The 16,959-nt window shown below is 39.0% G+C and overlaps 2 protein-coding genes across 2 annotated transcripts; both read right to left on the bottom strand.

Annotated features, from left to right (window-relative positions):
• dnajc3b (DnaJ (Hsp40) homolog, subfamily C, member 3b) lies at positions 1-9,542 on the bottom strand. Its single transcript, XM_084109552.1, has 12 exons — positions 9,086-9,542; positions 8,076-8,186; positions 7,712-7,836; positions 7,560-7,634; positions 6,082-6,225; positions 4,640-4,821; positions 4,223-4,342; positions 3,340-3,445; positions 3,024-3,144; positions 2,230-2,362; positions 974-1,122; positions 1-174 (listed from the first exon to the last, which is right to left on the bottom strand). Exons 1-12 carry the CDS (start codon positions 9,171-9,173, stop codon positions 29-31), a joined length of 1,500 nt encoding a protein of 499 aa, XP_083965678.1. The 5' UTR covers positions 9,174-9,542; the 3' UTR covers positions 1-28.
• A 1,046-nt stretch (positions 9,543-10,588) lies between these two features.
• Positions 10,589-15,514, bottom strand: cldn15a (claudin 15a). The gene is made up of 5 exons (XM_084107825.1): positions 15,098-15,514; positions 13,665-13,829; positions 13,431-13,512; positions 11,401-11,508; positions 10,589-11,270 (listed from the first exon to the last, which is right to left on the bottom strand). The coding sequence occupies exons 1-5, from the start codon at positions 15,312-15,314 to the stop codon at positions 11,174-11,176; spliced, it is 669 nt and encodes a 222-aa protein (XP_083963951.1). The 5' UTR covers positions 15,315-15,514; the 3' UTR covers positions 10,589-11,173.
• Between the last annotated feature and the right edge of the window lie 1,445 nt (positions 15,515-16,959).

The raw sequence follows: 16,959 nt of genomic DNA, 5'->3' as shown, positions 1-16,959 counted from the left end.
CGTTTAAACTGCATCAGCCGCTCTGTTATTAGTTGTACTGGAACTTGAAGTGGAAGTTTCCGTTCTCAAAGGGGTTGAAGCCAAAGGGCCATTCTCTGTTTCCTCCTCCTCCTCCACCCTGATGATTTTCAGGGTCCAGAGGGTCCTCGCCCGAATCAAACTTCTGACGCATTTCTGTACGGAAAACAACAAAGACGAATGCATATATTTGAAGGTAAACAATCTTCATACATCCAGCGAAAACAAAATGTTAAAGTGCCCCTGTTATGCTATTTTTCCTCATTTTGTTTTGAAGGTCTCCTACAACAGGTTTACATGCATCAAAAGTCAAAGAAACAATTTCATTTTCTCATATACTTCGCACATCAACTCATATCTCAAAGATTCTCAAACGACACGTCCACGTTCAGTCTTTCCACAAGTCTACTCTGCTCTGATTGGTCAGATGGCCCAGTCTGTTCTGATTGGTCTACTCTGCTCTGATTGGTCAGATGGCTCAGTCTGTTGTGATTGGTCTACTCTGCTCTGATTGGTCAGATGGCCCAGTCTATTGTGATTGGTCTGCCACTTACAGCATTTTCTCGACATGTTGACAACATGAACCAAACTCTTCCAGTCTCAGCTACAACTACAGTGTTTGAGGGTCAAAGTAGACATTGTTCACGGGCAACTACAAAGGTTTGTAAGAGGAAGTGAAACTGGAATTACTGACAACTCATTTCGGCAGTTCAGAATCTATTCAATAACTTCATTTGTCGTGCACTTTGATCTTTGAAACTTTTCAGACTTTTACATTCACAAAAAGCTATTACACACTGCATGAAAGATAATATTCGAAAAAGCATAACAGTGGCACTTTAAAAAAAAACTGACAGAAAATTGTTTTCAATAACAGACCAGACTGGAAAGAATATTGACAACCATGCGTTTACATTTTTCATTTCGGATTTGCTGTCACTTGGTATTCTCTTACCTGGATCTGTGAGCACTTCCTTTGCTGATGCAATATCAATAAACCTTTTCTCTGCCTCTTTCTTGTCTGCTTCAGACTGGAAATTATCAGGATGCCACTGCTGAGCCAGCTTTCTGTATGCTTTTATGATTTCCTGTTTGTTGGCACTCCTGAAAACAAGTGAAAAGAAACAAGAATTTCTGTCAAACAACATTCTTTTGGCTTACACATGTATGCTTATTACTATCTACTCTACTAGATTACAGTTTCCGCATCCAAGCTTCTACTTGTTTCATTTGAGAATACTATCTCAACAGCCATTTATGAGCACTGTTTATTCGTACAACACATTTAAGCTTTTAAAAACTCACACAGTGCGTCCAAAATCGCATGCTGTATAGTAGGTACTACATTTGATTTGAAGCTTCGTTTGTGACTGTTAAAAACTATGTTCTATGTATAGGAATATGGGTAGTATAAATGAAATTCGGACGTACTACATCCGCCATGTTACTGTCATGTGACCTACCAAAGTCAGTTGCGTCGCTTCACTACCATTTATAAATCCTCTCCTGTGGCCTCATAGGATAGTAAAGTGTCCATCGAATACGGATTTCAGAATCTCACCGGAAGTAGTAGGTCATCCGGGTAATTTTTGACTACTGTTTTTCACATACTATCTTTTCGATTTTAGACACTGCGACAGTGTATGCTACAGTCTCCATGCTTAGGGTGTCCTGGATACCAATATTTTAACAATTCAGAAAAGATGACTCACTGTCTGGCCAATTGACATTTTGGGTCATGATTTTTCAGTAGTATTACAACATACTGAGTGAATATTAGCGCAGTTTGTTGTTTGCTTTTTGCATCTGATAGAGCGTTTGAACGTCGAATTAACAAGTGGATTTTAAGTGCACCAGCACAACAACCTATAGCCATATTTTCTGCATTACCATCATAGAACGATAGTAAGGGCTGGTTCACACAGAACGTGTATTTCCATTCCACTGCTCTAATTCTCCATTGTTTTTCAATGTAAACGTGCTAGACAGACATGTTTGACCAATACACTCGCGTCTTTTGTAGAGTCTCGCGCGTGACGCGATGTTCTAACAATATGGCGCTCAAGTTGAAATGTTTAACTTTTAAAAAAACGTGTCTCTAGATCTTGCGGGGGTTTTTTTCTACACTTCACTGACCTGCGTATGTGAGCGGCCCCTAACACTGTTATTAACATTTTAAAGCAGGATTCTGATCGTCAGTCATTGCCTTACCTGCTGACCCCCAGGATCTTGTAATAGTCCCTCTTGCGAGAAAGCTTGAGGAGCTTCTGTGCCCGATCGAGACCTTCACGAATCTCTTGGTTGTCTTGATCAAACTCCCGAGCCTCCTGATAGTCTTCCACAGCTGAGCAGAAGAACAGAGGAAGAAGCATTTTCATACATACAAAATGAAAATCCTTACATGGTATTAAGATGCATTTGGTCGATCCGATCAGCTGAATACAGGGTCTTGTGATCGAATGTGTTCGAACAGCCACTAAAGACCATCTACTCTCCTCCTACTGACCTCATGCGGAACATTATGGGAAGCGGCTAGCCAGACGGGATTTAAACTAACCGCCAAGACCCAAGTTTGGTTTGAGGATGAAAAACGTACCAAGCACAATGTTCTCTCACCATTTCTGATTTCTAACACACACTCACAGCGTTCGGCTGATCTTGCGGCTCAGAGCAGAAACTAAAGCTGATGCTCTCCGTGTGTTTTTTCCGTTCGTCTCCGGTCGTGTTCATGTGTAAATTGCGTGAGCTTATTTTGTCCATTAGATTGAAAGATCTGAAAAAGCCCACACATTTCCCCACTCATAGACCCTCCCCTTGAAGAAATCAGGACAGAAGTGGTTGAAAGTGGACAAAAGAGACGGATTAAAACACCAGGTGTAAATGGAAATGTTTCTCCCTCGTCTACTTGTGATCAGATCAACCAAAACGCATCTTAATACCAGGTGTAAACAGGGCCTATATAGTAATAAATGAGTAAATAATATAAAATAAAATATAAATTCTACCTTTCTCATATTCCTGCAGTAGGATGTAGGCCTCCGCTCGGTCCCGGAGGATGTGGATATTCTGAGGTTCTCTCTGGTGAGCTTCTGAACAAATGTCTAAGGCTTCCTCAGCTTCCTTCATCTGGAGGAGTCACAAGAGAAAACCACAACCAATGAGATGAAGGCTAGACACCAAAGTTTGACTTGAACATGGTCTTGCATTATTCACCTCGAATGATGTGAAAGAGCACATACCACATTAATGGTAACTAGAAGGTCCTTTAAATTTGTAATATAACAGCATGATGACTAAATTACATTTTGTAATGGCACATACTTTGACTAAGCAGAAACAGATCCTCTCCTTTGCTTTATTAATGTAGAACGCAACATTCGGCTCTGTTCGCATCACAGACTCATACTTATCAATGGCTTCCTGATACCTGCCAATCAAGAGCAAAAGACAAAAACAATTAATAAACAGTCAGAATGATGATGATGTCTGCAAAGTCTGGAATAATAGAAAATAATTTTGATAGAAACACTGTTTGATACAGAGCCATTCAAAACCAAGTCAGTAACACTTCTTTTTTTAAAGAAATTAACACTTGTATTCAGCAAGGATGCATTCAATTGATAAAAATTGATATTAAAGACATTTATAGTGTTACAAAAGATTTATATTTCAAATAAATACAGTTCTTTTTAACGTTATGTTCAAATAATCCAGAAGAAAAAAAGAAAAAAAAAATCACAGGTTTCCACAAAGCAATAAGCAAAACCACTGTTTTAAACATTATTAATAATAATAATAATAATAAAAGAAATGTTTCTTGAGCATCAAATCATCATATTAGAATGATTTCTGAAGGATCATGTGACACTGAAGACTGGAGTAATGATGCTGAAAATTCAGCTTTACCAACACAGGAATAAATTATATTTCAAAATATGTTAAATTTAATATTTGACAACATTACTGTTTGTGCTGTATATAAAAAAAAATACTAATAATCAAATTTAGTCTCACTGTGCATAAGAAACTTACTTCAAAACCATCACAAAGGTTTGAATGACAGTGTTTGCAATAAAATAAAATAAATGAACACAAAAATAGTTAAAAATAAAATACTATACTTTATAATATCTCATTATTATACTGTTACGAATCTCAAATAAAGGCCACACTAGAAGCGACGGGGAAGAGATGTGTTCAGCACCTCTGTTCTGAGATCAGCTCTTCTGCAGAGTCCAGCTGCTTGCTGAGCTTCTTGACCTGTTTGTAGTGGGAAAAACACTCCTTGTCATCCTGATCCAGCTTCAGACACTCACGGACATGACTGAAAACAGAAACAAAGAAGGAAAGACAAAGTGAACAGCGGCAAAAGAAAGAGACATCTTTCCTTTTAGAATCAGTCTGATATAGTGTTTCTACGGCTACATGCACACGCTCAGTGTGTGTGGGTCTGACAACGGTATTTACTAACAGGTACGACCCTCGAATTATCCTTAAAACTACCTACAGGAGAAGCTTGAATACTGAATTCAGTAACCAAATTCCTAACCAAAGAATGCAGCTGTCAATTCAGCATTCCAAAACAAGCCTGACAACTTGACATTTAGCTTGCTGTACATACTTAAGTGAGTCGTGATGCTCGCCTAAACTGTAATGTAGTTGACTGAGTTTGAGGAAGCCTGCTCGGTTGTCCGCACGGAGACGAGTTGCTGGTGTCAGGTCCATAATGGCCTTCCTCGGCTCCCCGAGGCGGATGAAACACTCGGCTCTTAGTTCTCGAGACTCTGGGTCCCACGGAGAGAGCTGGGGAAACAAGAGAAAATAACTACAAGATCAAAGCTAGATGACAACAAAGCATTCATGCAGAGCTTTTGAATCTCTAGAGACATCTTAAGCCTTAACTGCAACATTTGATGTGTTATTTGTCTTTGTATTTTATTTGTAGGGCCATTTTCAAGAAATTGCTGGACGCACCTTTTTCCTCAACACCTGACCCATTTCTACTAACACTATTCTATATATCTATTTTTTTTTTTAAACTTGCAACGTGTACTCTGCTGGGCTAACTGGGACTAGTCATGGCTCTTGCATATTGTTGCCCTATTGCTGGTTTGATTGCTTCTATTGTTCTCCTCATTTGTAAGTCGCTTTGGATAAAAGCGTCTGCTAAATTATTTAATGTTATGTGATGTAAATGTGCAGCTCTACTTTCAATGTAGTTCACAAGTTCTATAAATGTATTTTATGCAAATATTTTGTCTTTTTTGGAGCTTTACAGTACCCTGGAAATCCAGAGTTCTCGCGAGAGCACAATTTGAATTTGCTCAGCGAGTCACTCTGGCATTGAGTAATGATGCTCATTAAATATGCCCTTGTATCTGAGCTGCACCAATCACATCGGGTTATCTGATATAGGCGGGCCAGAAGCGAGATGACGACAGCGCTGTGACGTCAAAGTCAATAGTAAACATTGCAAGATGGCTATGGATGAACACCAGTTGTTTGAAACGGCTTTGGCCGCTACAATGAACGAGTTAGACTTGGCTTTTTATCTAAAAGAGGAACAGAAGACGGCGCTCGAATCGTTCCTTTGCAAGAAGGGAGTTTTTGCTGTTTTGCCGACCGGATACGGCAAGAGTCTAATCTACCAGTTAGCTCCACTGGTAGCTAAGCGTATGGGGCTTGTTGTGATTGGTCGTAGTGTTATCCAATTGCGTGCAGTGAGATTTTCAAATGCATGCTTGGTGCCGCCCCTCGAGCTGGCCGAGTTTCATTAGTCGATGCCAGACCATTAATCTTTTAGATTTAGGTCTGGATTTCCAGGCTAGCTTTACAGAATAACTCACATACCAATTTTTCTTGTACTTAAAACATTCTAGAATCTGATAATGATTCTGAGTTTCATGGAAGAAGAAAAAAAAGTCAAATGGCTTTGAAAAAAACATGAGGATGAATAAATAATACCTACCATCCTTTTCAGTTTTGTGTGAACTATCCCTTTAATATTCCTATGAGCAACACCTGTTGCTGCTGCATGTGTATTGGGTCTCCAGACTAACTCACCTCTATGACTCGCTCCAGCACCTGGACAGTAGTGGTGTAGTCTCCATGGTGATAGGCCTCATGTGCCTCTTCCTGGAGTAACTCCAGCTCATCGGCCTTGTGGAGCTGGTCATGTGCTTCCTCATGATCCGGGGAACGCTTCAGCTGCGAGAGAGAGAGAAGTTAACCGAGCAGACGACAGGAACAGAACAAGTAGATGCAGAATGTGGTCTGGTTTGAGAATGAAGTTGGCAGGCTTTAAAGGGATAGTTCACCCTAAAATGAAAATTAAGTTATCATGTTCTCACCCTGGTGTTGTTCTAATGCCGTATGCACTTCCTTCTTTTATGGACCACAAAAGGACGTGTTCGTCCATATGATGGCAGTGAATAGCAACCAGCATCAAGCTTTTCAAAAAATGATTCAAAAGCATCACAGAATGATCCCATGCTACATATTCCAAGTTTTCTGGAGTTTATGACAGAGTTTGGCGAAAAAACAACCTGAAATTTAATGTATTATAATGAAAATCCTGATCTTGGCCATTGATCTTCTGTGCTTGACTGCACGTTCATGAGACTCTATAGAGTGGTGTAGGTATGACATCACTTTGTAGGCCAAAACGCAGAAGCAAGTTGCATTTCAGCACTTCTCGAAGTCAATGGGTTTATTTAACGGGGTTTTGGTTATATGGCTGAAATAAAGTCTGTGGTGACGCAAGCTCAAGACACTTTTGCGTTTTATTCCATGACATAAAATACATCAGTATTACCCACTCGTGATTTTCTGAAGCTGTTATGTGTCTTGGAAAAGGCGGTTGCGGGCAAGTGGCTAAATGGGACAACAGAGGCAAAATTTGATGGACAAAACGTGTAAGAATCATAAACTTTTGTTGATCACAGAGCTTGTTTTTAGCAATAATCCAAAATCCTATGGGAAAATCCTATTGGGTTTTTCTGGAGGGAACCAGCGTGATGCTAACAGCCAGTTGGCCTACAAAGTAAGAGCCACAGTTCACTCCGACTCGCCCAGTCGAAAAAGCACAAGATGTAAGAAGTCAAGACTAAATGAAATACAATCCATGTACTTTTTTACTCTCTGAGGTGAATATAAATGTTGTGCTTGCCGCAACAAGAAGTTATGTTCACATCTGTCGACTTTCATCAGACAACCGGGGTCTAGTCCGGAGATATTCAACTCAGTGAAGAAAGTACACAGATGCTTTTTTGGGGATTTCAAGGCGTTGTATTTCACATCGCGTTTTCACTAGTCTGGATTTATCACAGCTTGTGTGCTTTGTGTGTCTATTGTTCTCCTCATTTGTAAGTCGCTTTGGATAAAAGCGTCTGCTAAATTATTTAATGTTATGTGATGTAAATGTGCAGCTCTACTTTCTTAAAAAGAAAGAACGGCATTAAAAAAAAAAAACAACAGGGTGTGTAGAAGATCATTTTTCAATTCAGGGTGAACTATCCCTTTATGGGAATTGTTGTACTCACCACCGCTTGGAAGTCTTCTCTGGCCTCTTGAGTACTTCCTTGTTTCAGCAGAATATTACCCCTCTGCAGTCTGGCCTGAAAACATGCACACACCATACTGAGTCTTTACACCTATAACCCAGTTTGTATCACAACACCAAAATGTAACTCACAGCGAGGAAGTCTGGCTTGAGCTGAATGGCTTGGGTCAGGTCTGGCAGCGCTGACTTGGACTTGCCCATGGCCAGGAAAACGGCGGCCCGTTTGTAGTACGTCAGGTAGTTCTTAGAGTCGCCCTCTATTTAGGAAGTTTGAATTTGTTAATGAAGTGTAACGAAATCTTTTCTTCATTTTTGAATGATCTACATAAACTGAAATGAAATGCATTTTTAGTACTGAATAGCAAAATAATTAAAGTCTCTTCTGCTCACTGTGTTTATTTGACCCCAATCTTTTGAACAGTAGTTTAGCTTTCATGTGTGATGATTGTGAGTGTGTGTGTGTGTGTGTGTGTGTGTGTGTGTGCATGGGTCTTACCCACAGCTGAATGATAATGAGACAGGGCCTCAGCCAACTGTCCGGCTGCCAGCAGCTTACGGCCCATTTCCAGATGATGCTCGATCTCAACAGGTGTGGCGCCTAAAACACCTGAAACGAAGCGACTTACACATGACACCAGGCCTCGGACATTTTGGAGTGATTTAAATGAAAAATGACTGGATGTCAGAACAGCTTCTCCCTGGGGTAGCTTTAAAAAAAAACTCCATCTGCCTCATGGGATTGAGTTTACATGCTTTATACACGTTTACATCTACATACCCAAAAAGGTAAGCCTTTATGTAACATCATAAAAACAAAACTCCTTTGCATATTGTGTTCCGGTTCACAATGGCAGCACAAAAAGTGAAAGCAAGCAGGATTGATTTGGAAAGCAAAACCTAAAATTACAAAATACCTCCTCTACTTACTTTCTATCACAAACTATCACTTCTAAACCTCGTGAAGTACCTTGGAATGACACATCAAACAAATCATGATTTATGTACAAAACAGCATTACCATGGTATTACTATTGTACTTGTCATTTTGTGTGAAATCAGACCAGTCGGGGAATTTTTAAATAACGTGTGCTTCAAATCCTACTGAGCTGTCAATACAGTATACTTGTGTATCAGATAGCATTAAAACTGTGTCTAGATACGCATATCACTAAGTTTTATAAGCCAATAATATGACTTTAACCTATTTTTCGAAAGACTTCTTCTTTGTCACTTCCTGTTGAGCACCTGTAAACGTATCATGATCGAGTAAAAGTATCATCAGATTATGATGCCATGGTGTTCTGATATATTTCATGATTACCATATTTGTGTACAATGGTATTTTAAGTGGTTAGTGGCAATTTGACATGGTACATGTCCAAAGACATGGTAATTCTATTGTACTTCCCGGACAACTTAGTCCAGGAAACCTGACAAAACCTGAAATTCTTTGCATATAAACACAATCTCATGAGAATAAGAAGAAGAATAAGAGTGAGATCTCACCGTCCAGCTGTAGGTCCAGGACCACACAGAGCAGAGACAGGGAGGACAGGACACTGTTCAAACCTCTCCGCCGTCCCGAATCCATCATGACATCTATCAATCACACCCCCGATACACAACCGTATGTCTTTCCACTGTGCTTCACAACAAGCAATAAGACAGAACGAGTGTTTATACTCAGATCACCATAACAGCGGCATATCCGGCATTCTTGGCGAGGAGATGTTTCTGTTGTCCGGGTTATAAATATGTCCGAGTTGAATAAAGGAATGCGAAACTCTAGTTCCGTGTGTCTCTCTATAAGTGTATGATACTTTGTATTGAGTTGTTTCTTAGCCCCGTGTGACAGCGACTGTGCACAACAGCTGTCGGACACGAACTTTAGGAGGTCTCCTCTTGCTGAACCTCTTAGGTGTACAATTCAAATCGCCCTACATTTCAGCGCGGTGACATCCGTGTTTGTCGACGAACGTGGTCTCGTCCCATTGGCCGAATTATTTTAGCGCACTGGACGAACACGCCCACATCTAGCAAAGGACTGATAGTTGATATATGACCCATCATCCTTTACTAGAGATGAAAAGTCTATTCTCGCCTCGACCAGTCTCGGGAGTAAAGGAAACCGTGGAGACCATGGTAAATATCTGTATTATATTATATTATATTATATTATATTATATTATATTATATTATATTATATTATATTATATTATATTATATTATATTATATTATATTGTGTTTTATAAAGCTCCTATAGCATTATGGAATAGAATACAACATAAAAGAATCACCAAGTCTCGTAGTAAAGGAAACCGTGGAGACCATGGTAAATATCTGTGTTTATTCTATTCTATTCTATTCTATTCTATTCTATTCTATTCTATTCTATTCTATTCTATTCTGTTGTGTTTTATAAAGCCCCTATGGCATTATGGAATAGAATACTTAAAAGAACCACCAAGTTTCTGAAATAAAGGAAACTATGGATACCATGGTAAATATATGTCTGTTCTATTCTATTCTATTCTATTCTATTCTATTCTATTCTATTATGCTGTGTTTTATAAAGCTCCTATAGCATGATGGAATAGAATACAACATAAAAGAATCACCCAGTCTTGGTAGTTAAGGAAACCATGGATCCCATGGTTAATATCTGTCTATTCTATTCTATTCTATTCTATTTTATTATGCTGTGTTTTATAAAGAATCACCCAGTCTCGGTAGCAAAGGAAACCATGAGTACCATGGTTAATATCTGCCTATTCTATGCTATGCTATGCTATGCTATTCAATTCTATTCTATTCTATTCTGCCGTGCATGTTGGAATAGAATACAACATAAAATAATCATCCAGTCTCGGTAGTAAAGGAAACCGTGGAGACCATAGTTAATATATGTCTATTCTATTCTGTTCTATTCTATTCAATTATGCCGTATTTTATAAAGCTCCTAGAGAATTTAGGAATAGAATAAAACATAAACAAATCATCCAGTCTCAGTTGTAAAGGAAACCGTAGTTTCAACTTTATTTAATTGCTATTGTTATTGAGAGGCCTATGTATATCAGAATAAATAATCCAATTTTTGTAAGAGTGGAAAATAAAATATGAAATGTAGTATTATTGTTGGTATTATGTGAGCCGTGTCAAACAATAAAACATCCCTAAATACATAATGGCCTTTTTAATGTCATGTATGTTTAATGTTTGTATAAAATACAGCATATAAAACAGGGTCATTTGTACAAATAAATGGAGAAAAGATCATCAACACATTATGAATCCTTCTTTTCTATATATACCTTGATTCATGTAACTACGGCAAAAGAATTCTGAACCAAATTGAAGCATTTCCATTGTGTAATTCCTATTCAGTGAATCAACTCTTTCATTCTGTATAATGTTCTCCGAGGTGTTTTTGCACAGCAAAACTGACATGGTAACATTTTACATGATTTACGACGTATTCTTAGGAGGCCAAAAACTGCCAGTGCGTCTCTATAAATATTTACATAATTGCACAGACGGAATATTAACAGTCAACTGTTATACTAAAATATCATGTTTGCCCATAATTGCTTCATTTAGACGTAGGCATTTCTTCCATAAGTGCTCTGAGCTTCTCTCCTGGATGTGGACGTTGAGTAAACCGTTTCTCGCGTGGGCTGGTAGGGGTAACCACTGCAAGAATGAAAGAAACACACAAATTCATTAAAATAACCAGAATGGGGAAAATATTATAGGAGCACATTACGACTCAAGAAAAGATAACAGAAGTGTGTGAGTGAGTGTGAGCAACAAAGCAACTCACGTCTTCTCGTTTGAGCCTAATTTGCAGCTGAACATGAGACAAGCTCCTCCACAGATGGAGAGAACACCCGAGGCCCAGCCGATGTATAAAGCCTCCCCAATCTCATACCTACGGCACACCACAAAAACAACAACATATTCAGCTCACGTCAGTGTAACATACATAGGTTTCACTCGTTATTAAAATTGCTTTCAAACTAAAGTTAAAGGCCCACTGAAGTGCCTTGAAACACAGCATTATTCAGTGAAACAGGAAGAGAGGGCGGGACATATTGAACAGCTCCTCCCTTTTTAAAAAAAATAGCCAATAGCGTTTAGTTTATATCACAGTTTGGCTAGAGCTGTTGAGCTCAGTAAAGCCGCAGTTTCCTCATAATCTCCTCCATATCGCATTTTGTGCAGAATTCAAATGGGTCCGATATGTTTTTGTGGTCTCGCACAAAAAATGAACCATATAGAAAACAGTAAATATGTGAACAAGTGACCAATTTCAGCATCTATTTATATTGTAGGGGGCGGAGCTTCGGATTCTAGAGAGCATTTGATTGGACAGAAAATCTGATGAGAAGCTGAAGTGAAGAGTGATGTAATCAAAATCATTGATTTTGAGAGTGAGAAACTATAAGTTTTGAATGCTTATATACCTTCTAAATGCGAATGTTGTCATTGTTTTGGAGGGGAGCGTGCCTATGTTCCCACAGCCCTATGTTTCCACAGCCTTATGTTCCAACAGCCCTAATTTGCATCAGATTTTATCCCCATTTCTCCCAATTTGGTAGTCACTTACACTAACCCTAACCTAACCCTAACCTTTTGGTGACTTGGCGCTTCCTGCTTAACTAAGTTCGGGGGACGGGGGGTTAAATGAGAGAACATAGGGCTGTGGGAACATATGGTTGTGGGAACATAGGGCTGTGGGAACATAGGGCCTAATTTTCTAAATTTTCAGTAAAAAAAAAATCTTAGAAATGTGGGAACATAGGGCTGTGGGAACATAGGGCTGACCCCGTTTGGGGGACACTAGCTTATAGATAACAGTAAGCATATTCATATTCATACTAAAAGCTAAAAAACTTCAATTTTGATTTCATGGGGACTTTAAAGTGTGATAATATTTTCCATTGTGACGTGTATTCGAGTGAAATGGCTTCTTGGAGGAAAAAATGTAGGGAGGGACTTGATTTTGCCCATCTGTAATTGAATGGATGGTTGTGGTTTGCAACTGGCCAATCTCATGTGAGTGACAGGTCGTCCCACCCTCACGCCTGTAAACACACGGCCCTGTCCCAAATGGCACACATGCCCTTCATATGCACTTACGGTCGTGTGGACTTATAATAGCCACTGCGTGCACGTGATAATGAAGTCCACGAGACTGTAGGACAGGGTTCCTCAAATCCGGTCCTGCCCTGCAGAGTTTAATTACAACCCTAATCAAACACACCTGAGCCAGTCAAGGACGCAGAGTTACTGGAAGATTGCAGGTAAGTGAGTTTGAGCTAAACTGCAGGACTGCTGGATTTGAGGAATTCTAAGAGCTGTCACTGCGGTGGTACCTTTTCAAAAGGTACGCTTCTGTACCTCATTTATCCCTGAAGGGTGCATATTAGTATCTTAAAGGAACATAATATTATCTAAAGTGTAAATATTAGTACCTTTTCAAAGGGTACTGGTCCAGTGACAGATTTTGTCACTGGACGACATGATTAAATTATATAATAAAATACTATTCAATTACCGTGATGTCAGGCTAAAAAAATATGCGCCCTCGATACGCACTTTTGCCGAACCCGCACTGAAGCGAGACTTCTCCCCGACAGTCAAAGCAGCTTTAAGTCACGTACAAATATTTTGATTATAGCCTACACATTTAGAAAAGCATAGTAGTATAATTCAGTAATAGTCTGCAGTTTATTTAAAAAATACTTTGTAAAACCGTGCAGCCAGAGGCACCTGTTGGATGTGAGTAGAGTGGAGTCAGCAGGGGGCAGCATTTCCCTCTAAACTATTTAAAAGTGAGATCTTACTCACTTTTGCCCGGGGTAGAGCGGGTTGAAGAACTCTTGAGTGATATTTGCAGCGTACCATGACACTGATACCATCGTGCACAAACCTTGACAAGAGATCAAAAACATAGCCATAAAGATTAACAGATAATAGCAGTAACGCATCATGATGAGTGAATCTAAGATAGCATATGCAGGCATAGGCCTACATTCCAGTCGTCATTCTGTAATATTGATATTAAATATGAATGTGTTTTACCCTGCAGAAGGAAGAGGACGCCTCCGGTTCCGGCGAGTCTGCCCTTCAGGAGGTAGTTCTCCCCGCCGGCCTTCGAGCACTGCATGCCGATCATTGTCGCGACCACCGCGAACGAGCCGCACACCACAGCCGCGATCATCAGCGCGCGAGACGCCTGGATATAACCTGAGAGAGGAGGAGAGATAATTATACACTCATACACGTGCTGCCTGAAACACATGTTACAGTAGTGCTGAAAAATAATTGGGTATAAAATATGAAGGACTGTAAATACAAGAATTAGCCTACCTGAAGATACACAAATAAACAGCATAAGAAAGAAAGAGAAAGAAAGAAAGATAAATATAAATGAATTACTATAAATAAATAAAGAAAGAAAGAAAGAAAGAAAGAAAGAAAGAAAGAAAGAAAGAAAGGTAGAAGTGAAAGACCGACAAAGAAAATGCATAACTAACTAACGAACAAAATAAATAACGATATAGCCTAGTAAATAGTAGCCTATTAAACAAATAGCCTACATTAAGTCAAATAAAATAAAATTACTTGACCGAGAACGAATAAATAAATAAATACACTTAAAGAAGGAAAGACCAACGAAGAAAATACATAAATATATAAACAGTAGTACACAAATAAAGAAAGGCAAATAAATATAAAATAGGCATATTTACTGAACTGAGAACGAAAAACAAACAAACAAATAAATAAAGACCTACAACGAAAATAGCCTACATAAATTAATAGTAGGCCTAAACAAATAAATTAAAGTCAAATAAATATAAATAATTACTGGACTGATAGATAGATAGATAGATAGATAGATAGATAGATAGATAAAAAATACATTAATAAATATTAAACAGTAACAAATATAGAAAGACAAATAAATATAAAATATTTACTGAACTGAGAACGAATAAATAAATGAAAAGCCTAAATAAAAAAAAGGAAAGACAGGCAAGGAAAATACATAAATAAATAATAAACAGTATTAAACAAAAAAAGAAAGACAAATAAATATAAAATATTTACTGAAGTGAGAAAGCAAATAAATAAATACATAGGCCTAAATAAATAAAGACCGACAAAGAAAATAAATTCCTGGACTGAGAAGGAAAAATAAAGAAAATTAAAGAAGAATAGCCTGACAAAGAAAATAGCCTATAGCCTATAGCAGTAAACAAATAAACAGAAACACTGAAGGGACTAAATCGATAAGAAACAAAACAAAAAAGAAAGAAAGAAGGCAAGCAAGAAAGATAATTGCTCTAAATTATTCACAAAACATGCGTGCTGATATGAGAAAATTCATGGTCACCAAAGTTCCCGCCAAAATTAAATTTATTTACATTGTTTATGTATGACAGTGGTCGCTAATATCAAGTTTCTACATCTGTGATGGTGAAATTATTAGTTTGAGAGGTGTTTTGTACCGGACAGGGCGAGCAGCGAGGGGAACTCGCGGCAGTTGTGCACTCCGGTCGAGTCCGTGGCGCAGGACATCCACAGGTTCTCGTACAGGGTGGAGGTGGTGATCACTGTCCCGTCCAACGACGACACTTTCCAGTAGCGGTTCGGGATTGTGATGCCAACCATGACCCAACTCACAAAGCCCAGAAACAAAGCTACGACTTCAATAACCGGATCCATGGCTGCTTTTAGATCACACCGGCTCCTAAATCATCCACAATCAACGGAAGTATTCCTGAGTTAGGTATTGCTCTGCTTTATTTAGGATACTAGTTTTGCTTTGCTGAGAAATTATTTGGCTATTTATTTCCAGGTGTTGTTGATTTCGCGAGCTGAGCCAGTATTTCCATGGAGAGCGAGATTGCACCAGTGTGACACTCAAACCGTGTTGTTAAAAGCAGCGGTCATTTATAGGCTCTGTTTGCCCTCCCCTCTCCTGTCCTGCTTTTGCATTTTACACCCCGAAACTAAACAGCTGGTTATCACTAAAGTCCAATGGTCGTGGCCTGACCTTCACTGGCAAATTATGCATCCGTTATGCTGTATGGACTCAAACACATCGCACACTGTAAAATGTGATTAGTTGACTGACTACAATGTGAGGAAGAAACCCGTTGCCACTGAAAAGTAGGCTAAATAAACTTCACCATTTAAATATAGCCTATGAGTTAGGCCTGTATCTTAAATATAGCTATATCACACAGTTCAAAAGTTTGGGGTTGGTATAAGGTTTTGGTAACACTTTAGTTTGGGGTCCAATTAACTGTATATTAACTATAGTTGCTTATTAGCATGCATATTAATTGGATATTGGCTGTTTATTAGTACTTAAACACATATTAATGCCTTATTCTGCATGACCATATTCTACATCCCTTATACTCAATACCTAGACTTAACTACTAACTATTAATAAGCAATTAGCAGTTTATTGAGGCAAAAGTCATAGTTCATAATTAGTAAATAGTGAGAATTGTACCCTAATCTAAAGTGTGTCCAAGTTAAAAAATATATAATAAAATATGTTGTCAAAATATCAAAATATCTCACCATCTTATACTCACAGAGTTTTTAACTCCGCCTTTGGTTAATTAGTTAATTAGTTCGCCAAAGCAGGTCCCAAGCCCGGGTAAAGTAGGAGGGTTGGGCGTGGGGTTGGCAACCCCACCCCATAAAACAATCTCTCGCCACTGAAACGACTAGTAAATCTAAACGTACTCAAGCAACTAAATGCGGAGGACACAACCGAATTACTATGACAGTAGAGGAGCAAAGCCCCTTGGGGGGCTGCATCCGATGCCAGAGAGGCTCGATCTTTGACGGAAAAAATATCACGAAAATTGGAACATGGAACACGCGTACCTTGTACCAAACTAGCAAGCTTCTCCACGAATTTGACAAATACCAAATGAACGTGCTTGGCATTACTGAAGTTAGATGGACAGGCAGCAGTAAAATCATCAGTGACGATAAGATCATCTATTCCGGCCACAATTCAGACCATGTGCACGCCATTGGCATTGTGCTGTCGAAGCGAGCAGCACCTTGGTCACTTGGAAGCCAGTGTCCGACTGAATATTAACGGTTCGTTTACAAGCCCGACACGTAAAGATCACCGTAGTCCAGGTATATGCACCATTGAAGATGATATGGCCAAGGACACCTTCTACGAACAACTGCAGGAAGAAATTGGCCGCATCCCACATCACAACCTTCTCCTGCTGATGGGAGACTTTAACGCCAAGATCAGCGGAAACCGACAAGGTTTTGAGCGAAATATCGGGCCCTTTGGTTCAGCAACAATAACAAATGATAACGGCATCAG

The sequence above is a fragment of the Abramis brama genome (genome assembly GCF_963993115.1).
Source record: "Abramis brama genome assembly, chromosome: 3".
In the NCBI taxonomy this organism is placed as follows: Eukaryota; Metazoa; Chordata; class Actinopteri; order Cypriniformes; family Leuciscidae; genus Abramis; species Abramis brama.
The sequence above is the reverse complement of the archived record's forward strand: the minus strand, read 5'-3'. Positions and strand labels throughout refer to the sequence as shown.